The following is a 23,639-nucleotide window of genomic DNA, read 5'->3' as shown; positions in this document are numbered from 1 at the left end:
GCTTCAGTGTACCTATTATCAACACGTGCCGACTTGCTGCCCCCTCTCGTGAGTAGTGCCCTGAGCGCTCTGGAAGTCGTTTGTGGACTTATTCCACTCAAGTAGTCTGCATACACGTCAATGTGCATTATCGTCTGGTCGCTCGGCTCGCTCAAGTTTCTGGTTACCTCGTGTCCGCCCACTGTGATTATCGACATTATTCTTGCTCCGATTTTCGATATTCCAAAAGGTTTACCTGTCACCATTTTCACGGTGTTACAATTCCCGGTCTTCATTGAGCCCGTTCTAGCCTCTGGTATTGAGTTCGATCCGGTTAATGCTTCGTTAAAATTCTGTCTTTCGATCTCCAACTTTAGTCGTTGCTCTATTTCTTTCGCAGCCAGATCTTTTTTCACTTTGGCAATTGCTTCCGTCGCCGCTTTCTCATAATTTATCTCTAGAGAGCTTCCGGCCGCGGACTCTAACGCACCGCTAACATGTGTAACAGCTTTCACTGTCTTCGTCGGCAATTCGGTGTTTGGTGCCCCCAAGTTCCTAGATTCAAACTCGTTTTGCCTGTTCCGCTGATTCTGCACCGCCGCTAATGCCAACTTATGTTTGGGGTGATTCTGGTCCTTGACCGCTTCCCAGAACAAGGGACAATCCATTCTGAAGTGCCCCTCCTGGTTACAGAAGAAGCATCTGGCGCCTATCTTGATGATTAAGCCATTATAGTACTCGTGTTCCTCCATCTGACTCATATCCTCCTCATCCGGTGCATAACCTAGGCTCTTCATGCCTTGTTTGTACGTTGTGCAGTCAGCCACATGATGATCCGCTGACCCGCAGTTCGCGCATGATCTGCGCTTGTCCATATCATCTCTAGGTTTGTACCATGATGACCTCTGGGGTTGGCTTCCCCCTTGCGTGTTCCTGTTTTCAGAATATGAGTACTTCTTAGGTTTCATCAGCATGTATTCTCTTGATTTCTGTCTCATTTCCTCTGGGGTGGGTGCGCTGTCCTTCGACAATGTGTAGTATGTTGCTAACATTGTCCTTAAGTCATCACTTTTCACCCCATCGATGAACTTCGAGGCAATGCTAAATTTCCGTCTATTTGTCGACTCCTCTGGGTCACTCCTCCTTCTCAAGCTCTCGAGGTCATCTAGGAACCGATCTATTGACTCGTCGTCCCTCTGCCTTCTCTTTTCAAATCGCATCATCGCTTGGTGACCCTTCATGCCTGACCCGAATCGATTCAGCAATATCTCGAAGATCTTGTCCGCAGTGTCGCGTTCTTCCTCCTTCTTTGCGACCACGCATTTTAATGCCGTTCCTTCCAAGTTGCTCAGTATGGCTGTACATGCTTGTCTTTCGTCACTCAAGTTATCTTGTTCTAGATGTAATCTCATCACTTCCACCCAAGTGTCAATGCATCCATCGGAGTCGTCTTTGAATTCTTTTGGCTTCTTGAATGTCTTTCTTGATTTTCCCTCTCTCCTGTCGCTCGAGTCAGTGTTCCTCGTGGCGAAGGCCTCTAGAGTCCTGTTCATCATCTCCCAAGTGCTGGCCCATGTCATAGCATCCGGTCCTGTGTTGCTGTTAGCTGTTGAATCTCCCGGAGCAGTCGTTGTATTCGACGTTCCATTCTTCATTATTGTTTTCGCAGCTGTTGGTGCTATGCTTATCGCATCCCTGGTTAAGGGCAACGGTGTCGATTGCCGTTTGTTCCTTTGTGGTTCTACAAAGTCAACTCTGGTGCCTTGCGTACGATCCGCTGCCGGTCTTTCTTGTGGAGTAGAACCTCTCAAGATTGCATCCAACTTCGCCTGTATTGCACACGAACTCTCGGCTTGACTCTTGCTCATTGTGTCCATTCTCCTTTCCAGGCTCCCTAATTTGCTGTTGACATCATCATATCGGTTCTTCAACTGTTGCATGTCTGTTTTGATGTTCTTTTCTCGTTCTTCATTGGTGGCTTCTACCTTATCTGACATTTCCTTGAGTCTCTCATCTGTTGCCTTAGCTAGGTTAAAATAACTGTCTAGATACTCGTGCTTGTTGTATCTTATCTCCTTTTTTATCACCTCTCTGTCTTCTTCACTGTGCTTAAGTCTTTTGTCAATCTGATTTAATTTCGCCAACAAGTCACCCAGCTCAATGGTAGTCTCTTCATGGTCAGCTGTCGGTCTCTCTTCGGCCGTAGCCTCTGCTTTAGCTTGTTCCTCTCTTGGATTGGCTTCTGAGGTCTTCGTGCTCACTGTCCCAAATGTTCGTGCTCTTTCTGCTTTTGGTTCTTCAGTCACGTTTTCTTTTGTTTTTATTCCGAACATTATTCCCAATTTTTCCGTAAAAGATGTCCTCTTTACTTGAGAGTCTTCTTTCACCGTTTCTTCGGTGTTGCCTATTGCATCTTCCGCGTCATCTATCGGTGAGAACTCTATGGGTTTCTGGTTCGGTTCCTCTGCATTGGGCATTGGAGTTGACTCTGTCGCCATCTTCCTTGTTTCATCCACACTTTGATCGGGTGTCTCTAGATCAATCTCGATGGTGGGTTCTACTCGCTCCCCTTCCGTGCCCTCTTTCGCCCTGTTCTCCGCTGTACTCCTTGTGCTGACCATGTTAACTGAAAAGTTCGTCTTCGTTATCTTTGGGCCCGTTGATGTCGTTCCGCGCAGCGATGAATTATATTTCGTGTTTGATCCACTTGACCTTTTTTCGAGCACCGGTACCCTACTCCGCCTCATTATTTCTATTTACAACTGCTTCTATTTACAATTTTATTATATACACGATTCTATTCTAAGGGTAAAAAAAATATTTTTTGTGGTAACAAATTCTGTACAACGTGTTAAAAACCTTATCCAATTCTCTTTCTAAAACCTCCGAAAAATTTTCCTTAATTTGGTCTTAACCCTACCTATTTCGATTTGTCTTATTCTGTCTTAAAACGCACTTGTTGTAATTTGACTTCAATTTCTATACCGTCCCAAGACTATTCGTCACTATCACAGTACTCTCCGCTAGTGTCCTAAGACCCTTGTACCAAGGCCACTGTTCCAAGACTACTGTCCCAAGACTAGTGTCCCAAGACTACTGTCCCAAGACTAGTGTCCCAAGGCTAGTGTCCCAAGACTACTGTCCCAAGACTACTGTCCCAAGACTAGTGTCCCAAGGGTAGTGTCCCAAGACCAGTGTCCCAAGGCTAGTGTCCCAAGACTACTGTCCCAAGACTAGTGTCCCAAGGCTAGTGTCCCAAGACTACTGTCCCAAGACTAGTGTCCCAAGGGTAGTGTCCTAAGACCAGTGTCCCAAGGCTGGTGTCCCAAGACTACTGTCCCAAGGCTAGTGTCCCAAGACTACTGTCCCAAGACCAGTGTCCCAAGACCAGTGTCCCAAGGCTAGTGTCCCAAGACTAGTGTCCCAAGACTACTGTCCCAAGACCAGTGTCCCAAGACCACTGTCCCAAGACCCTGTCCCAAGACCACTGTCCCAAGACCCTGTCCCAAGACCACTGTCCCAAGACCCCTGTCCCAAGACCCTGTCCCAAGACCACTGTCCCAAGACCCTGTCCCAAGACCCTGTCCCAAGACCACTGTCCCAAGACCCTGTCCCAAGACCCTGTCCCAAGACCCTTGTCCCAAGACCCTGTCCCAAGACCACTGTCCCAAGACCCTGTCCCAAGACCACTGTCCCAAGACCCTGTCCCAAGACCACTGTCCCAAGACCCTGTCCCAAGACCACTGTCCCAAGACTGCTCTGTCCCAAGACTTCTTCGGTACTGTCCCAAGACTCGTCACGGAGTGTCTTCCTCGTTGTAGGGTCTTCTTGAATCACCGTACCTTGTACCACCACTCAAGCTCTAGTAAAATTTTCCCAAAAACCCTCTCTTAAAAGCCAAATGCTGACCCCCCTCTTCTTTTTGGTTGTTTCTATTTCAATGTAGGTGCGCAGGTATCTTGTGATCACCTGTTCGTATTAAACCAAACACAAATCCTCACTAAAATGCAACAAAAATCTAAGTAAAAAAAATAATAAAAACAGAAAAATGAGCCCACCTGAAATTCAAAGGTAACCAATGTCTACCTTTCGTCTAAAAAAAAAATGTCTGGTACCTAATTGCCACGCGTTTTCCTCCCCCCACTAGTGATCTTATGGGGTATCACAAAAGCTGTCTATATCCGGTCCCCCCTACCAAACCAACCAGCGTACCAGTCTTAACTCGAGTTCAAATTTCGATCTCCACCTAATATTACCAACGTGTGTTAATTTCTAATGTAACTAAGTCAACGATGTCGACTAATTAGTTACTCTAATTTCCCCCTTTTTACAATTTACAACCGCCAACCTCTAACTTAACCAGTCCCCCGTCTAACCTCCCCCCTTTCTAGCCCCCCTTCTTAAGCCTAAAAATTACTTTAAGCGCCGGGTGCTAAACCTCTCAAGAGAAAACCGTAGACCTGTTTCCAGGCCTGCTCAAGTAAAAACGTTCCTCAAAACTGGGGGATTTCGCTTATCCAATTTTACACTTATCTCCTATAATGTAATGTGGATTCTAACGATACCCGTTCTGCCCAACTTGAGAACTCGAGAATTGCCAAATCCTTCTTGGCTGCTTTCCCCCTCGACTGGTCACCTGTTCCAGTCCAGTCTCCTATTGGTTCAGCTCAAATGTCCCTGAACCACTTTCCCACTCGGCTGGTCACCTCTTCCAGTCAAGTCTCCTATTGGTTCAATTCAAGTGTCCCTGAGCCACTTTCCCACTCGGCTGGTCACCTCTTCCAGTTAATTCTCCTATTGGTCCAGCTAAGTTCCAAGCTATCTGAAAACCTTTGACCACGCCCCACTTCGGGCACTTTCTTCAGTTTACTGGTTTAAATTGCTAGGTTGATCGAAACGATCGAACTTGTAAAACAGTATGGGTATACTATTTAATTAATATAAAGGTTTGATCCAACTAATCTGGTGTCAAAGTCACTGTCTTTTTTCGTTTTATGGTTTTTGTTCCTTTTTCTATTCTTTTTTGGTTTTTGTTTTGCTTTTTGTCTTTTTGCTCGTGTTTTTGTCCCCCTAGTTGCCCCCCTTTACTCGGTTAGCTAAGCCTCGTTCGGAGAGCGTACCAGGAAATTTTCTCGAGTTTTCTTAAAAAGCTATCACGGTACAACCGGAAGGTTTGCACGTTCCTGTCGAACCGTACCGCCGGTACTCTAGAATGGGCATTCAGCCCGAAGCTGTCTCAAGTGGGTTCGACTCCGTAGTCTTGATGTCGTAAACACCCAGGAGCGCCATAAAAACACTATGTAACATTCGTCTACTGCAGTCCGGCCTGGAAAAGGTCTCACGTTGGGTTAAATGTCTTCCGTTAATTGGAGAATTGCTGCGATATCGTTGCATGCAAAACCAAATTAGACAATTTGATTTTGGCTTGCTTAGATCAAATGTTTTTGGCTCTATGAGACCTAGTAGTAGTAGTAGACCTTGTAAAGCATCCCTTGGGAAACACCGTCCTGTTATAAAGAATTATTCCTTCGCTTTTGATGCTGGTTATAATTTGCTCTGCTTCGGGAGTAGCAATAACTGTCAGTGAATGCAGTTTGCGGTCATCATTTGTCACAGTTTTTTGTTTTTGAGATTGTCATCTTCTGTTGTATTGTTGTTTGTTGTGGGGAATTGTAGCAGTATATCGGATACAGCATCTAAAAAATTTTTGAGTCTTTTTTTTCTCGTTTTTGCAGGACAGCTTTTCGATTCTGTTCCTTTCGTCAAAATTTTTTTGTCATGTTTAAAAAAGAAAAACTATCAATCCATATGGAAAAATATCGATATCATCCATAGCAAACTGCGAGAGTAACCAAACAGTTTTTCTCTTTGTCTTACGATTAAAAACGGAATTAATTTTCATTTGTTTTCGAAGAATTTCAGGCAAACAGAAATTTCAATAAAAGAAAAATTTCAACCTATGAATTTTCTCTTTAATAAAAATGGCTACAAGAAATTTAAAATGTTAATTCAAACGTTTTCGCACAATTTGAGCATCATCTTGTGCGAAATCTTTTGAATTAAAATTCTAAATTTTTTATTTCTCATTGAGTCAAGGAAAACATTTAGAACAATACTCTTTTTCTAACATTCCGAAAAAAAGTTTGTAGTGATTGCTAATTTTTTTTCAGTAATGGAGGTGCAAAATATTGTGAACATTATTTTGCACCTTCATCACAAAAAAATGTAGGAATCACTTCACACTTTTTTTCGAATTGAATGTTAAAAAAATAGTATTGTGCTGAAGGTTTTGTTTGGCCAAATGAGAAATTTTTCCAGTTGAACGAACACTCTTTATTCACAAGTATTTGTATTTCACGATAAAGTTTTTTTTTTCGAAAATCTTTTTTTTTCCGAAATTTATATAAACAAATCCACCAAAAAATATTAATTGTTCTCTTGCGAAAATCAGTGGCTCACAGACTGAAGACTAGTTTTAGATTATTTTGTATCAACTCTAAAGGCTTGTTTTTGAAATTGCTGGCTTATTTCACAACGGGTGTTAAGCTAAGTGTTCAATGAATCAAGTGAACTTTCTGGTTGGCTTGATTCCTAACCATCTAGCTCTCTACATCTATTCACGCTATAATTTACTTTTTCCTTATGTATGAAACTCCAATGGTTTTTTGACTGGGTGAAGGACTAGTGAAGTAGGTTAGCATGATTATTATTGGCCTTCTGATTTACCATGTTAAAACAATTCATGTGAAACTCCACATACGAACTCACTTATCTTAAGTGGTTTTTTCAGAAAATGTTGAAATACTCGTTTCTTTAATTAGTTTTGTTTTCCATGTATCTGACTAGATTTTAAGTTGAACTCTATTAATTTTCTTTGCCAAGTTAAATTTTAGTTGAGATCAGATGATCTTTTTAATAGGCCTCACATGTTTATTTCAGATTATGCCTGAACTAAATATAGAAAAAACCAAGAAAACCCTTGGTCAGAGTATCAAAAGGCCGCCTTTATCAGAGAAATTGCTGTCAAAGCCACCATATCGCTACCTTTATGACATAATAATGGAGGTGAACGAATTTTTTGCTAGATTTTGAGATGATTAGACTTTATAATGTACCAGTTATTTTGTCTAGGTGAACAATGCCTCTGGTTTTTTCAAAGGTGTTTTTAATAGTGACGAAAGTGCTCCACCTGGTAAAGAAACCGTGAGTTGTAGTTTTTGATTTTTTCAAGGTCTATTGGAAGGGTGACTGATTTGATTTGAAGTCCTCTTGTTTAGGCAAAAGAAATAAAAATATCCTTTCTTCAAAAAGCCATCGACGTCATTCGTTAGTATTGTTTTCACATATTCTTCTCAAAGACTTAAAATCAAATTTCCGCTGTCAGAGAGTAATGAGATTTATAAGTAATTTCATCAATAAATCAAAGACTCTAATTCATGAAACTGCTTTTTTTTTGCTTTAAAACCGCCTAAGTTATTTTGTTTTGATGAAAACAGGAAATCGAAAGTCTTTTAAAAATGCTAAGGAGAAGTCTACTAGATCCCAATCTATAAATTATATTTGAGCAATACGTTTAAAAATAAAGAATGTTTAGTTTAAAGTTCTGTGTTTGTTTGATTATGCAATAAGTAAGAGAAATACCGCCAACTAATCCGTGACTTGACAAATTTTACAGCTAAATTTTTTAGTTTCCCAAGCTGTAATAAGTTCTTTCATCCCTAGTGGGCAATTTTTGATCATAAAGCGTATATTAAAAGCTCAACTTTTCGCGCCGTTATTTTTAGCGCCAATATAATTAGTATTTTAATGGATAATGAGCAGTTGGATTGAAGCGAGTTCTCATGGAATTTTTTTATCGGCAAAAAATTTGCGGAACTGGCAGAATGTCTTGAAAAGCTGATATATAATGTTCACTGAAAAGTAAGCTGCGCTAAGTATGTTCTCTCGTTTCTGTACGCTCAAATAATGTCTTTAGAGTCAAGATCTATTATTTTTTTTTAGTAAAGTAGCCCGTAGTATTATATTAAAATGTATGCCAAGTTCATACATGTATTAATTTCCTTAGTTTCATTTGAATGCATTTTCAGAGATCAGCACAGGAAAATCTATATCAGCAAAACCCACCAAAATTATTGCAGGCCATGAGCCCGAAAAAACGAACGAGATGCTTCAGATACTTGGACAAGCTTTACTTGTGAGTGTTAATTTTATCGTTGAATCGAATCTTTAAGTAAAAACTATAGAATTAAAACACCTAATATTATAAAACACTCATTTATTTTTTTCTTCAAATTTAGAAGCTAACTATTCTGGATATTATTAGCCACTGAATCAAATTGAATGATTGGTTTGCTATTTTTTTAATAAATCAAAGCCTTAGTATCCTCCAGGTTGCGCCCTGGCTGCTTAACCTACTAAAGCGTTGATACCAAAATCAGATGCTTGTCAACTGTTTTTTTATTCAGGACAAAGTAGATTCAGGAAGTGCAATCGAGAGTGTTTTAAACGGAGGCAAACCTTCTGATAAGCGAAAGCAGTCTGCAAAATCGAGCAGTCAAAACGAAGCAGAAGACAAAAAATCAGAGGTAGAACACAATGTCTCTTTTTTGTTTCGGGAGAAGCAATTTCAACAATTTTTCGTTACCAAAATCTCAACTTGTTAATTTTGTTACCTAGAAACCGCCAATGCGGTCAAGTGTGAATGGAAAGGTTTGTTTCCTCTCTGCGAGTAGCTCTTTCTTTCTAGCTTTTATTAATTGAAATCTTAGATTCCTCATTTTAGATACTTTTATTACCTGTCATTTGTCATGTAGTTTTTTTATACAGGCTGGCAAATTGGTCTTTTTTGACAGAAAACTGCAGCACCCTTTCTCGAAATTATATCTCTTTTTTTCTAAATCTCAAGTGTTTAGGACAAAAGTCGGAAGCCAGTAGAAACATCTGAGAAAGACTCCCGCCGAAAACACCGCTCCTCCAAACCAGACAGCGACGAAAAAGTAAAAAATCCATTTTTGTTCATTTGCTTGATTCTGATAGAGATAAGAAGAGCTCGTAATTAAGTATTGATCGGGTTACAATGCTTTCATTTTATTGCTACGAGAAGAAAAAAATATGTTTGATTGCTTCAAGAAAAAATATGTTTGGGAAAATGGATAAGCTTGTGTTTTTTACGCCCGATTTTGACTACATCCAACAAAGCTCGTACTTGATCAAGTGGGGAATGCCATATAAGCCCCATTGGTTGTTATTTGCTTGATGATAATTTTTTTTGCTTGTGCGTGTTCTTGGTGAAGTTAAGGTATAAAGTAGGTAAATAAGAAAAGATAAAATTAAATAGTTTTTTCTTAGCTTTTTTTCCAGTTTGTATGCAAACCGAATACGCAGCGAGTTAATATGAGCTCAAAATTATTGTGACTTGAATTGAGTTTAACTAACTTGTTCAAATAAGTTAATGCCAGGCGTAAAAATTATGAATCAGAATTTGAAACCAGTTTTTAAAAAACTTCGAAAAGTTGTCCCAGTGCGACAAAAACCGGTTTAAAATTTGTAAATTTCAGTTCAATTTCGAGCGAGTAAAGCGATACTTTGATGTTTTTGTTCCAACTTCTGTAACAAAAGTAACGGAATATTTGTGCTCGGGTGGGTTTTTTCTTCAGACAAATTTCGACTTTTTAACTAGCCATTTTTGATCATTTTTTTATATCATTCAAAAAGTATTGTTGTCTTGAGCTCAAAATTGGAAAGATATTTCACCTGTGATCATTTTTTGTAAAATTATGGGAGTTTAAAGATTGCCATTTCGGTCAATTTGGGACAATTAACGCGACATATATTCCGCGCTATAAACGCATAAGCGGAGATTTAATTCGTCTTACAAATCGTTCCAAATGGATTGAAGAAAGCTTTATTGCCATATTTGATTTGTTATTAGGAGCGAAATCTGTCACTTTGTACTTTAAATGGCGTGTTGTGGGATGATTTTTATAGAAAAAGTTTCAAATTTTCGAAAAAATTTTTTGGATTTTATTTTATCACAATTAATATGTTGATGATATTTATGTAATTACTGCTCCATAAACCTTAAAAGGCAGTCGGAACTTTCAGGGCTTCGTCTTGATACGAGCAGTCTTGTTAAATTGATGAATTTTTCAAAAAAATGAACTCCCTGCAACAAAATCATCCCCACACGCCATATAACGTACAGAATGGTAGATTTTGGTCCTATTAAAAGATAATAATAACTCGTTTTTTCTTGTTATTACTGCACCATAGACATTAAAAGGCAGTCGGAACATTGCGGGCTTCGCCCTGATACGAAGTCTCGATTTTGCTTGTTATTACTGCTTCATAGACCTTAAAAGGCAGCGGAGCATTAAGGGCTCCTGATACGAGCAGTCTTGTTGTTTCGACTTTCGTAACGAAAGTAACGGAATATTTGTGTTCGGGTGGGTTTTTTTTTCTTCAGACAAATTTCGACTTTTAAAATAAGGATTTTTGTCAAAATTTTTAAAATAAGCCGAAAGGTATTGTTGTCTTGAGCTCAAAACTGAAAAGATATTTTACCTGTGATCATTTTTCATAAAGTTATGAGGGTTTAAAGATTGCCAATATTGCCAAGTTGGGTTAATTATCGCGCGATACATTTCGCGCTATTAACGCGTAAGTGGAGATTTAATCCCTTTTAGAAATCGTTCCAAATTAGTTGAAACAGATGAAACAGACTATTTGGCATAATTTCTACGTTACTAGTAGCGAAATCTATCACTTTGTACTTTTTATGGCGTGTGGGGGGATGATTTAAAAAACTCAACATTTTTGTCATTTTTTTCGAAAAAATTTTTCAAATTTTTTAAAGCGAACGCTGCTTCATAGACCTTAAAAGACAGTCGGAACAATCAGGGCTTTGCCTTGATACGAGCAGTTTTGACAGTGTTTTTGCACTAAAATATCATAGTTCATTTTTTACGCTGAGCCAACTTATGCAACTAGAATAGTAGAAATGATAGGAAATAGGACCAATAAAAAAGCTTTAGCCCTGAATATTAATGTTTTGATTTTTGTCCACTCCACAGCCGTTGAATTTCCAAAAGCCATAAAACGCGGTCGACTATAATAAATTGATAATTAATGGTTGCTTATGTTTTGACAGGAATATATGATTTCTAATCAGCCGTTTACATGTCTAATCGCTTCAGTAAAAGCTAAGGAACCACAGGACTCGACGTCACATTTCATTAAGGAACCTCATATTCGAGTATAAAAGTATTTTTTAACTGAAGTCCGCTATGAGATTCGAGTGTTATAATGTTCAATTCTTCAAATTAGAAAAAAGTGTATGGCGTAAATTTCTGCTGAAAATGAACGCTCGAAGGAGTGAACTCAAAAGATTGCTAGAATTTCACACTGCTATAACTCTTATGCAGTTTGAATTTTAATCGATAGTCCTTTTTTGATAAAATTAGCTCTAAAACTTTTTGATAAAATCAGCTCTTATTCGGAACTACATTCACTAAATCTGCAAAAAAAGTTTATAAATTTTTGGAACACGGGCTCCGAATTCATTTCTACATCCGGCTTATGGAGTGCGTGTACTATATCTAGTGGTCATTTAAGCGACGAGAACTCTAGAGCGTAATTGACTGATGCACGAGTGTTTAATCGAATCTTAATTTGAATTAGAACTATAGTTTCTGCTTTTTCTGCGCACTGGTTAATTTCCATAGACTTTAGAGCAATTGAATGAATAAAGCTCAACTGAAAATTCATGAGATTGCTAGTTTTATTGCAAAAGGACAAAAGCAGCGCTATTTTAAAATTCTGCATGGTTATTTTTGTGATCATTTTAGGAAAAGAGTGCTACAAATGGACACATTTCTCCATCGGACGAGAAACAGTCCCGAAAAGAAACCTCCTCTTCGGTCAAGACCAGAGAGCGTTCGAGTGAGGAGAAAAGAGAGTCGAAGGAAAGAGGGGAGAGGGATAGGGAGAGATCCTCCAGGAAGTCCAGATCCCACAACAAAGACAACAGCAAGGAGGCAGGCGACAGAGCGGTACGGTTCACGTTCTCCATATTATAATTGGCTGAAAAGGTTGCTTAAGAAGTTTCACGCCCCTTTCTGAAGGAGGAAGATTGTTCAATTGATCCAGTTTGAAAAAAGCAATTGGGAGCAAAAAGTTTTACCGTAATAAATTGATTGTTTTTGCAAAATTTATTGTTTTTGTTATAGCGGCCCTTTGGTAGCGCGCCTATTGTTAGATAATAATCATTCAGTTATGTATTTGTTGCGCGCTACCACGAAAAAAACTTCCGATGCAAATAAGTAGCAAATAAAGTTAAACTCTCGTATTTGACATGATTTCGTAAGTTTTGAAAAACAATCAACTTATTACGGTAAAATTTTGTGCTGCCAACTGCTTTTTTTTTCAAATAGGATCAATTGGACGATCTGGACGCGCTACATAGGCTTATATGAAAATAATTTTTTTGCTTGTATTTTTGTATTTGAACAGAAATTTTATTTTTATAAGAGCTTTGTTACTGGTTATCTTAATTTCCCCAAAATTATTTTTTCTTGTGTCTAGCAAGTGTAATCAAATCGGGTTCTAGAGTTTTTCCTGTAAACAAATTTATCTTAGCAATTTCTCATGCCTTCTCGGGATGACCAAAAATGCTAATCATAAAATTTCCATATATAAAAAATACTAATCATACGATTCCCATGCAAGGATAAAAATTTTAGGCAATTTCTAGCAATGATTTTTCCATAAACCCAAAGTTCTCCAAACAATGTGACAAAGACTCTGGATGTTCAAAACTCTTGAGTCGCTGAGGCAATGAAGATCTCGCACACAATATGCATTTAGAGCGGCCTAAAATCTGTTAAATTGTACTAGCAATATATTGAAAATACTAACTTTTTAGTTTTTGACTATTTTTTTTTTGGGATGGAGCATTTTCGAAATTAAAATTTTGGATCAATATTAAATTGCGTAGGACATATAAAAACAATATAAAACAAAGAAAAAAATTGCAAGATTTTCAAAAAAGATGTCTAGAAAAACAAATAGAAGTTTCAAGCACTCAGGACTAGATTAAGAACACTAAATAACCAGTTTTTGATAAAAATATTTGTTTATATTTAAAGTTCATTCAGCGCTTAAAATGATGATATTTTTTGCAACTTAAATAATTTACTCCACTCCAAAAAGTTTTGTATCACCATGAAGAAGGCTAGTCATACAATTTCCGACTATAGGAACTGTGTGATTAGCCGTTTAAAACCATTTATTTTCTTATCTTGAGTTGTTTTTCATATCTTGTGACAATAAACAGGTATTCATGCCGAAACTACAGAAAACATAAATATAATTTGATTACCCTACTTTTGAAAAATTGCATAAAATTTTATTCTCTCTCTGCTTACTTCTTGTCAGCTTTGTTCTCGCTGCGCGGAAAACTTTGAAGGGTCAGCTTTGTGTTCTACATTCCAAATGGCATTTCTTGAATATCATGATTTTTTCGAACATTTTCGACTTGTCTCTTCATCTGACTTGTCTCTTCATCTGACTTGTCTCTTCATCTGACTTGTCTCTTCATCTGACTTGTCTCTTCACAGTGTTTCAAAGTGTGACGATGACTGAGAGGTTATAGAGATGTTTCCGACTTTGGTGGACAATTCGAGTCCCGTTCTGCCGGTTCATTGTTTTTCTTCTACTGATCAGCTTGCACTGGCTTAAACTCATATCTAGGTTTTGACGCTTGTATGAAATCTTGAAAATATATTTTTTGAAACTTGCTTTTCCCTTAATGATTTCACCTGAAGTAATTTCGGCTTTGTTTAATACTGGTTTTTCTTCAATTGCTCAGTATAAGCTGATTCAAAAGTTAATTTTGAAATTGTGTGCATACAAATAAAAGTATAAATTTAGTTATGTTTGATTTTTTTAAATATGGCGTTTGATTTATGGGAAACGTTGTTACCGTCTGAAACTTAGTCAGCTGAGTTTCTGATCTGTTTTTTGGTACATTAATCAATTTGAGCTGATTTGAAAACTGTTTTGAAATTGTTTGCATACCAATAGACTAAATTTATACTTTTATTTGTATGCACACAATTTCAAAATTAACTTATCCGTAGAAGTTATTTTTCTCTTTGCTCTTTTAATATACCAACTTTTTAAAGTCAAGTTTTTTCATTCTTCATGTTCTTCAATTTTGTATAATATTCATTCGCTCATATACTCCAAGCCACTTAACACCTTTGAAAACTTAATTTTAACGATGCAATTATATTTTTTTCAGGATTATCCGAATGTAAAAATTAATCGGATTACAAAATGATAAAAACTTTCATACTTGTCTCCCTTACTACTGCATTCTCCTTGACGAGTTCTCGAAACATTTTGCAATAGAGCTTATGACAATGAATGGTTATTCCTCTTAAATTTTAGCTTTATTTTCTAATCTTTCTTTTTTTGTATCCCTAGTGGTGCGAATCTCCGCTTCCTCTCCGTATAATAATTTGTTTTTGAGTTGCAACAATTTTTGAGTTGAAAAATCCTATATAATGTTTCTTTGGTTGTGTTGTGCGATGACTATTTATCTTTTTACGAAGGTTTAAGTTTTTCCTTGCATTTTTGTGAATTTTTGCTGTTAATCCTATATAATGTTTCTTTGATTGTGTTGTGCGATGACTATTTATCTTGTTACGAAGGTTTAAGTTTTTCCTTGCATTTTTTTGTGAATTTTTGCTGTTAATCCTATATAATGTTTCTTTGATTGTGTTGTGCGATGACTATTTATCTTGTTACGAAGGTTTAAGTTTTTCCTTGCATTTTTTTGTGAATTTTTGCTGTTAATCCTATATAATGTTTCTTTGATTGTGTTGTGCGATGACTAATTATCTTGTTACGAAGGTTTAAGTTTTTCCTTGCATTTTTTTGTGATTTTTGCTGTTGCCAAAAATCTGTGCAATATCGAAATTATCATGCTGGTAATTTGATTCGGCTGTTAGCTGCATGCTTTAAGAAATTTGTCGAGCTGAAAAATTGTTGATATTTTTTAAGACAAAAAAAAACTTGCTGAGTAATTTTTATTGTTATTTTGTCGCTTTTTTTTGGTAATAATGTACTTTTCAGCTCAAAATTTTCTCTACTGATTGTTTTATATTGCATCGCTTGATTATTTTTTATCTTGTTACGAAATTCTAAATTTTTCCATGTAAACTTTTTGTGAGTTTTTGATGTTGCCTAAAATTTGTACAATATCGAGATAATCGTGCGGGTAACTTAATTCGTTTGTCCGCTGTATGCTTTAAAAATTTTGGAAAGATATCGAGCTGAGACATGGTTGATATTTTTTGTGACAAGGAAAAAGTTTTTGGAATTTTTCGCCTATTCGAATTGTTTCTACGCCTGAGAATTATATTTAACTCTCAAAGTTTTCAGATTTTTAGAAATACATCTTTGGGTGAGTTTCTGCTATTTCAATGGTTTTTCAATTTTTGGAAATTTTTTCTCTTTGTATGTCGCAGGTGATTCGAAGCACTGTTCAGCCTGAGTTGGATCAAGCAGTACATCAAAAAAATTAGGAGATGATTGATTCCGTATGAATTTTTTCACCGAACATGATAAACAGCCGGTCCCAAAGTTTTCGCTTTCCTTAAAGCCGTAAAGTGTCGTCGTGTAGTCTCAACTTTTTATTATGTGACGAAATTTTCAAGGTTTTTTATTCAAATTTGCGATAAATCGTTCTTTTTCTGCAAAACCTCGAATAAGTAGGAATCTGTGTCAATTGCGGGATAAAATGGCTTCATAATTCAATAGAGATATAAATCAACCAATGGATTTGACACAATGAGAGTCCAGTGCCATTCGTAAATTTCGTTTTGTCTGAAAATGGAAGAAAAAAAGACCAGTTTTTCTCGAACGGAGACAATTTGTTTTGAACCAAACGCTGAAAAGGCTTAAATTTGATTCCTTGTCTTACTATCTACGAGATTTCTTGAAGAAGTCATAATCTGCGGATAAATAACACTAACTAATTCATAGTTCTTTCCCTTCATTTCGTGAAATGGTCGAAACAATTAGCAGCATATTCAGATATAGATTTTTTTTAGAAATTTAGATTTTTTTTTCTGACTACAATAATTCAAGTAAAAATATTTGAAAAACAACAAATTGAAAATCTCAAAAAATCCAGAAGTTTCTTCTTTTTTTTAAAAGAAGAAGTGATTGAATTATTAAAAGTTTGCAATAAATAAGAGGTAACTATAGCTTTAAACAGTATAAATTTCTCAATACAGTATAATACTGTATAATTGTGTTGCATGTCATCAAATTTGAGAACAGTGTCTTCATCAACTTTTGTGAAATTTGGTCTAAACCGGAAACTTTTTTCCCAACATTGAGACAACTTATTGTTCCGACTTTTGATACGAAAGTAACGGAATATTTGTGCTCGGGGTGGGTTTTTTTTTTCTTCAGACAAATTTCGACTTTTTAACTAGCCATTTTTGACGGAATTTTTTTATATCATTCAAAAAGTATTGTTGTCCTGAGCTTAAATTTGAAAAGATATTTTACCTGTGATCATTTTTCGTAAAGCTATTAGGGTTTAAAGATTGCCATTTTGACCAATTTGGGACAATTAAAGCGCGATATAATTCGCGCTATTTACGCGTAAGTGGAGATTTAATCCGTATTATAAATCGTTCCAAATTGGTTGAACAAAGCTTATTTGCCATAATTGATTTGTTGCAAGGAACGAAATCTATCTTCTTATACTTTATATGGCGTGTGGGGGGATGTTTTTCATTAAAAAAATTAAAATTTAGAAAAAAAAAATTTCATTTTATTTTTTTTCATTTAATTTTTTTTGTTATTACTGCTGCTCCATAAACCTTAAAAGGCAGTCGGAACATTCCGTGCTTCGCCCTGATACGAGCAGTCTTGTTTTTTTTGTAAGTTTTTTGGAATTTGAGTAAAGACTAAAAGAGCTGTAGCTTGATAGCATTGTTGACTCCCTACTATCATTTTTGGGCAAAAAAATGGGGCAACAAAAATACACCCTACGCCATAGTTCCATTACTTTCTTCGTGAGGTGGTCGGAACAATGAATGAAAACCGTAGAGGGAAACAAACAGAACAATCAATCTGCACTTTCAAATTTTACCCGTACTCATTTGACCCCAAATTTGAGTCTTTGGAGCTCGATAAATGTTGTTTATTTTTAGCCAGCAGATGCAGACAATACTACAAACGAACATGCAGCAGAAGTACGTATCATTGCTTTTCTACAGAAAATATTTTAATGCAGAACTTTTAGCTTGTGATGAGATTTTCGAACAATTAGACCGAATTAAGTATTTAACATTGTCAAAGTTCGATTAAGTCTAAAATAAACATATGATGCCTAAAACCATTATTCATAATTCTTCCGGAAATAGTTCTATATGTAATCTTGAAGCATTCCTAACTTTCAAAGATCAGATTTTTTGATAACCATGAAATTGAAATATTTATGCTGTTTAAATCTTTGCATTTTGGGTGGAAGATAAAATTTGGACCTAACAAGTACTATTGAATACCAATACCCAGATGCGGTGCAAATTACGCAAAATGTAAGAAAAAAATGGGGCCTAGGAAATTAGACGAAAAGCAAATTAGCCTTGGCCAACAAACGAATTTAGACGTCGATGCAAAATTACAAATATGGGAAATTAGACGTAATTGTATTGTTCGTGTCTGAAATTTGTTTACCGACTACAATTAACTTTTGTTCAGCTTTCTTAAATGCAAATCAATTTCTCTGATGCCGCAATTTTCACATTCCGCATTTTTCATATGCCGCAATTGTATAATTTATGCATTTCAAAAATTTTTTATAATCTTGAAACTAACATTTTATAAACAAATTGAGATAAATATTCTGATAAGCATATATTATTTTTGTAAATTTGAAAACTTGTTTTAAGATATAAGTTTCGTTAGCCTTTTGCTTTCCGTCTAAAATGCTGGTTTTCCAAACACAATTTGACGTCTAAATTCGTTTTTGTTGGTCACGTCTAATTTGCTTATCGTCTAATTTGCTTATCGTCTAATTTCCTAGCCCCCAAAAAATATATATATATCGTTTTTATTTCAATCATCAAGTTACTATTTGCTACTCACTTTTTCGTCCGCAAAATTCCATCAGTTTTTACTACCGTTTAGCTGTATTACAATTCAATTCTGTTAGCGTTATCGAAGTAGGGTATGTTCAAAGACTTAGGAAAAACCGAGCAATGTCGTCTTCAAAGCAAAAAAATGTCAAAGCGTTTTTTTGCGAATCTAAACGCGTGTCAAGTATCTTTTATACTGTCCCACAATTGATATTCTTTCCGCAAGATGTTTTTTATGTATCTGGAATAGACGGAGTGAGAACCGATTACTTTTTCAATTCTGATTTTTTGCGTCGAAATTTCAGCGTACAAATTGGCTAAAGCATTTTTTACGTACAAATGTCAGCGTACAAATCGGCTAAAGCGTTTTTTGCGTTCAAATTTCAACGTTTTTCAGCGTACAAATTGGCTAGAAGTTTTTCACCGTACAAATTGGCTAAAAATTGCAAGTACATATAGCTGCTCAGATCAAAACTTATATTGCGTAAGTACTAGATTGTTAACTTTAGCAATCTTTGTTGTTTCTAGGAAATAATAGACCACCAGACTCCCACAGCTCAGACTTTCAAACGACCAACTTCGGCAAAAGGACACCGCAGACGCCAAGTACACGGGGACTCAGACGGCGCAGAGGAGAACAGCTCGGAACAAACGGCACCCGCTCAACCGACAACCTCCGGATCTCCGGCTCCTGAAGACGAGAACGAACAGACACCCGCGAGAGGCGAGAGTGAGAATGAGAGCCGAAAGCAGCAGTCGGGGGGCAATACGACTTCGTCGGCAGCAGCTCCTCCGCCTCCTTCGTCTCAGTTGGTACAGGGTGGTGCACCCCGTCCTATGAGTTCGCGACCAGCAGCTCCTCGAAAAAGGAACAATGCAAACTCCTCAACCGAGAAAGCGTTCGTTGGGTGCGTTCTGTTATTTCTGGACTTTTTCGAACTTCTATTTTTTTCAAGAAAATGTCTTAAAACTTGTTCAATCAAATCTGATGTTTTGGGGTTTAACTTTTGATTTGTTTTGAAGTTCAGTTCAAATTATTTGCTAAAAGAATGACAAAATTATCCATTGATTCAGTTTTCTTATATTGGGTCAGTTTTATCAAAAAGCTGTCAATCATAAATTGTTCATTAATTTCAAAGAATTTTAAGAAAACATTTTTTAAATTTGAAAATTGAATGTTTTTTTTTTTCAAAATTTCAATCAATTTTTTATTTTGTTTGTTTAACTTAGTTGGAACTCCAATTTGCAGAAGAAGTATGGTTTCGATGCTTAAAAATGTAATTGTTTTTAACAGTTTTGGTTGTATAGGAAGGATAAGCCAATAAACTCAAAAAATTCGAGGTAAATATTGCTGAACTTAATTGTTCTGAACCTGAAATATTCAAGCTAGTTCCAACACGACTGAAAATTATTTAGACATTCTGGTTATTTGTTCTTTTTTTAGTCTGTGATTCTGACCTTTTATATGATTTAACATAACTTAAATTGTCAAAACTGACTGTACTTACAGACTTGCCGGTAAAAAGTTTATATTCTCATGGTAATGTTTCATGAAGGCAAAATGAATTGAAAAGGTATCAATTAAAAAATGTTCCCCTTTAATTTATCTAACTTATCTTGGAGTATTTTTCAGCAGCCAGGGTGGTGATTCCGCCACACAGATTATATATGACAAGCCAGTCAAGAAAGCAGATGACAGTTCTGATGATGATGACGACGACGATGTGGTCATCGTCACACAGGAAACTATGGATGTTAGTCACTTTAATACGGCAATTACTTTCAGACGTCAGTTCAAATAATGATAAAAAGTGATTATTGGTCGCAGGATATCGTAATATGATTTGTCGAAGAAATGGCTCACAATTAATTAATTATTAGCAGGGTACGGCAGCCAAACCCTCGGTATTTAACGGGGAAGTGCAGGGTTATGGTATTTTTTTCGTTATTTTTGACTCATATTTTAGAAACATCTTCAAAAAACATTCTTTGAGCATCTTTAATTCAATTAATTTAAATCTAGTACCTTGCTCCTTTTTCGAAACCGTTTCTAGTTTTGCCAATGATGCGTAATATCAATCTTAGAGTTTTTGATTGAGTTTATAATTTAGGGTGCTATGCGGAATGGGTACGACAGGGGATCCAATTTGGGCGGTGACGCTGGCGCGGAGGGAGAAGAACATGGAGGTCTGGTGCAGAAGATTCTAGAAACTAAGAAGACCGACGAGCAGGCATCCTCAGCAGCTGCTGCCAAGACGACAGTCACAATTGTGAGTGTTTTTGAGGAAGTTATTTTGCAACACAAATATCAATTTTTACGCTGTGCTAGACCGCGGTTGCTGGTTAAGCTTCGAAGTAAACAAATACAGTTCTGCTTTTTTGCGCACATGATTCTAATGGTAATCGGTAGGCGAATATTCATTTGAAAAAAAAATTCAATTTTTCTGAAATTGAATCCGCTTTTTGATGATGTAGTGTTTAAAAAATAGAACGTTTTTTTTCTTTTTACTCAAGTTATACTGTTCCATTCCTCTGCTTGTTTTTTTTTTGTCCTCCAAATCCAATTTGTGTATCAAAAAGTGGAATAGTCCTTAATTAAAATGTTGATCTTGTGTATCTCAGGACAAGAGTGTGATCTCGCGGGAGCAAGAGGCTATCACGAAGCGGACCAAGGCGCTGCAGGAGAAGCTTCAGACATTGGTGAAGAGTGCGGCTCCTCTGAAGCAGATAATGAACTATGTGCAGGAGGACGTGGACACCATGAATAAAGAACTGAATTTCTGGTCGCAGGAGATCCTGAAGAATGACCAGCTGCTCCAAAGAGAGAAACAGTTAGCAATTTAGTTTTCAGCTCGCGATTTTCGTGGTCCTTACTGGAAGTTATGCGAAACAATAGAATGTTTCGGGCTTTATTCCCTTTTCTACCATTGACATAAAGATCATCTAATAAATACTGATAAAAACAAGGATAGGTGGTTACTGTGCAAGTAGCACAGAATGTTCAGACCACATTCTTAAAAAAATACAAAATGTTTTCTCAAACTGGTGTCGTTTTTTTTCTGCTTGTTGTGATAAAAAATCTGAACGAAATAATATAACTTAGGCATATTTGAGAGTCATAGTAAAATAGGTCAATTGGAAAACACTTTTTGAAGAATAATGACTAGAAAACGAAACAAAAAAATTTAAAAGTTTTATGCTAAGCGTTTTTGATTCCCGAAACTGCACTAAAAAACTTCAAAAACTACCTTTATTTCAGTAACACTAAGTTTTCACCGCTTAACTTAAGCCTAAATAAGCTACCTTACTACTTAGCCCGAAATTAGACCAAAAATCAAAAATTTCAAACCGGTTTTTCTCGACACGGTGAAAGCTTTTTTGAATTTTCTAATGTCATTCGAATCACGACTGAAAGGGCTTTTTAATATGATATATCACTCAACCCTATCCATTGATTATTTGTGCTACCTGATTTTATGTGGAAAACAACAAGTTGAAAAAAAAAGAAAACGAAAACACACCCAAATACAAAGGTCCTCCCCATTTTCAATGGTCGTAACAAAAAGGTGGCGGCTCAAGATTTTATTGGTTAAGGTACCGATTGAAAATTGCACTCAAAGCACGCTAAGAGGCAATTTGTGAAATTGTTTTTAACCGATGTTTTACTTAGTTTAAACAAAAAAGTACATACTAAATCTAAAAATAAAATCTGTAATTACTTTAACAGTTGACATAACATGTCACATTTTTTTATACTGTTGGCCAACTTTTTCTCGAAGGTTAGAATAAGCATTTATTTTTTTTTCAGAAAGACAGACCGTGAGCTGGCTCCTCTCTTGGAGGGTCTGGAATTCCTGGACCAGAAAGTCGCCGAAACCACTGAGCTCATCAGGAGCAAGAAAGCCAATGTGATCCAAAATGAACAGACAATGTGCAAACTACTGACCAGAAGTGGCTCAAATTAACTTCACGCTGAAATGAATTTACTGGGAAAACAATTCGAAATCTGATGAGAATTTTCTTCTATGTTGTGTAACTTTACCTTTAAATGTCTTTTAAACTGCGTATTGTTGAAATGTATCAATGTTAATAAAATCCAAATAAAAATTCTACCGTGTTAAATACTTACAGTCGTTGTAAAAACTATTTTTGAAGCTTTTTAAATTCTTCCTTTTTGTCAAAAAAGAGTGAAAATTAGTATTGAGCGGCTTAAGCTATAAATGTGCTTCTCTGAATTTATAACTTAAAAAAATTTCACTCTTTTTATTTAAAGCTCGTAATTTAGAATAATGGTGGGCTAATTTCTTGACTAAATTTCAAGAGCTGTTGGTGAAAACAAATTAATGAATGCAGTCATAATTTGTTCTGTTTTTGTTTGTGACTGATTGACAAGATGTATAATTTTTCTTCACGTCTTCATTACATATCACATTTTTAGCGTGCTCACCAGAATTTAGTTTATGGAGGTTGAATTTAAGTTTGATTTTTTGTTTTCAGTCAGCGATTTCAGTTGTAAAAGTGTACAGGGCTGATTTAAATTATATGAACAATTATACCCTTCTTAAACTTCGTTTGGCTACAAAAGAGGCTCACTTTGGTATAGTTTTATTTTCAATTGATTTAGTAGTTTTGGCGTAATTTTTGATTGACTAAAAAAAGCCAAAAATGATTAGTGTTAGGGTAAATTTTGCTAGGCAAATTGCACCATACGAATTGTGCTGCAGTTGAGAGCAAATTGTGTATTCAAAATTTTTTTGTCTGAAGTCAACCCAATTTGAGAAAAACGGGTTTTAAATTTCAAGTTTTATTCGCTTTGTCCGGATAAATTAAATCAGCACTATATTAGAGATAATGTTTCATAAATTACAACTATTTTTAGTTCCATTAAATTAAATTTTTTGTGACCACTTGTAAAATGCGGGCAAGGATTAGCACATAAAAATGACAGTTGAATGTGATTCTACCGGAAACTAAACATTTTCAATCTGCAGGGTGTCTGCTTCATTTCTGCCCGTTTTTTTTTCAGTGGAAAATTTCGTTTTCTCGAACTCGTTAATTTTTTAACGTGACTCTTTTGATTATATGGGCGTTGTTACGGTTTTTGCAAAAAATAATAATAAAAATATTTAGCATTAGAGATAAAATAAAACTATCAACGTTTTAAAATAAAACTAACGATCAAGCTTATTGAGGTCGTGTGCTTTTCTGTTTTATAAAAAGTGTCTTCAAAGTTTTCCGAAGGTAAAAATATATTTTGGCATTGTTTTAATAATTTTTTTTTCACTTTTTTAACCATTTGCTAAAATATGGGCAAATTACAAGTAAAAGAACGCCAAGGGTGCAATGATGTAAGGCTCAAAATTCTTCTGTGGATTGAGCATTCTCAAGCTGTGTAGTTCATCGAAGTTGTCCTCAATATACAATTCATTATTTGAAACAAGACGGCCCTTATTAAGGCAAAAACTTGAACAATCCGATTGCTTTTTGGCCACTGTTAAA

General features: G+C 36.1%; 1 protein-coding gene across 1 annotated transcript in view; it reads left to right on the top strand.

Moving 5' to 3' along the window:
• Positions 1-22,630, top strand: part of LOC134845306 (TRAF3-interacting protein 1-like) — a 69,937-nt gene extending 47,307 nt beyond the window's left edge. The window contains exons 2-16 of the mRNA XM_063862278.1: positions 6,917-7,044; positions 7,111-7,182; positions 7,257-7,305; positions 8,067-8,173; positions 8,445-8,564; positions 8,656-8,688; positions 8,892-8,975; positions 11,826-12,029; positions 17,214-17,255; positions 18,669-19,048; positions 19,449-19,481; positions 19,774-19,894; positions 20,252-20,410; positions 20,763-20,971; positions 21,949-22,630. Of these exons, the coding sequence (XP_063718348.1) occupies positions 6,922-7,044; positions 7,111-7,182; positions 7,257-7,305; positions 8,067-8,173; positions 8,445-8,564; positions 8,656-8,688; positions 8,892-8,975; positions 11,826-12,029; positions 17,214-17,255; positions 18,669-19,048; positions 19,449-19,481; positions 19,774-19,894; positions 20,252-20,410; positions 20,763-20,971; positions 21,949-22,105 (1,893 nt within the window). The 5' untranslated portion in view covers positions 6,917-6,921 and the 3' untranslated portion in view covers positions 22,106-22,630. The remainder of the gene's footprint in view (positions 1-6,916; positions 7,045-7,110; positions 7,183-7,256; positions 7,306-8,066; positions 8,174-8,444; positions 8,565-8,655; positions 8,689-8,891; positions 8,976-11,825; positions 12,030-17,213; positions 17,256-18,668; positions 19,049-19,448; positions 19,482-19,773; positions 19,895-20,251; positions 20,411-20,762; positions 20,972-21,948) is intronic.
• The last annotated feature ends 1,009 nt before the right edge of the window (positions 22,631-23,639 follow it).

The sequence above is a fragment of the Symsagittifera roscoffensis genome, chromosome 4 (assembly GCF_963678635.1).
Source record: "Symsagittifera roscoffensis chromosome 4, txSymRosc1.1, whole genome shotgun sequence".
NCBI lineage: Eukaryota > Metazoa > Xenacoelomorpha > Acoela > Convolutidae > Symsagittifera > Symsagittifera roscoffensis.
Note: the sequence above shows the minus strand (reverse complement) of the source record. Positions and strands in the feature narration are given on the sequence as shown.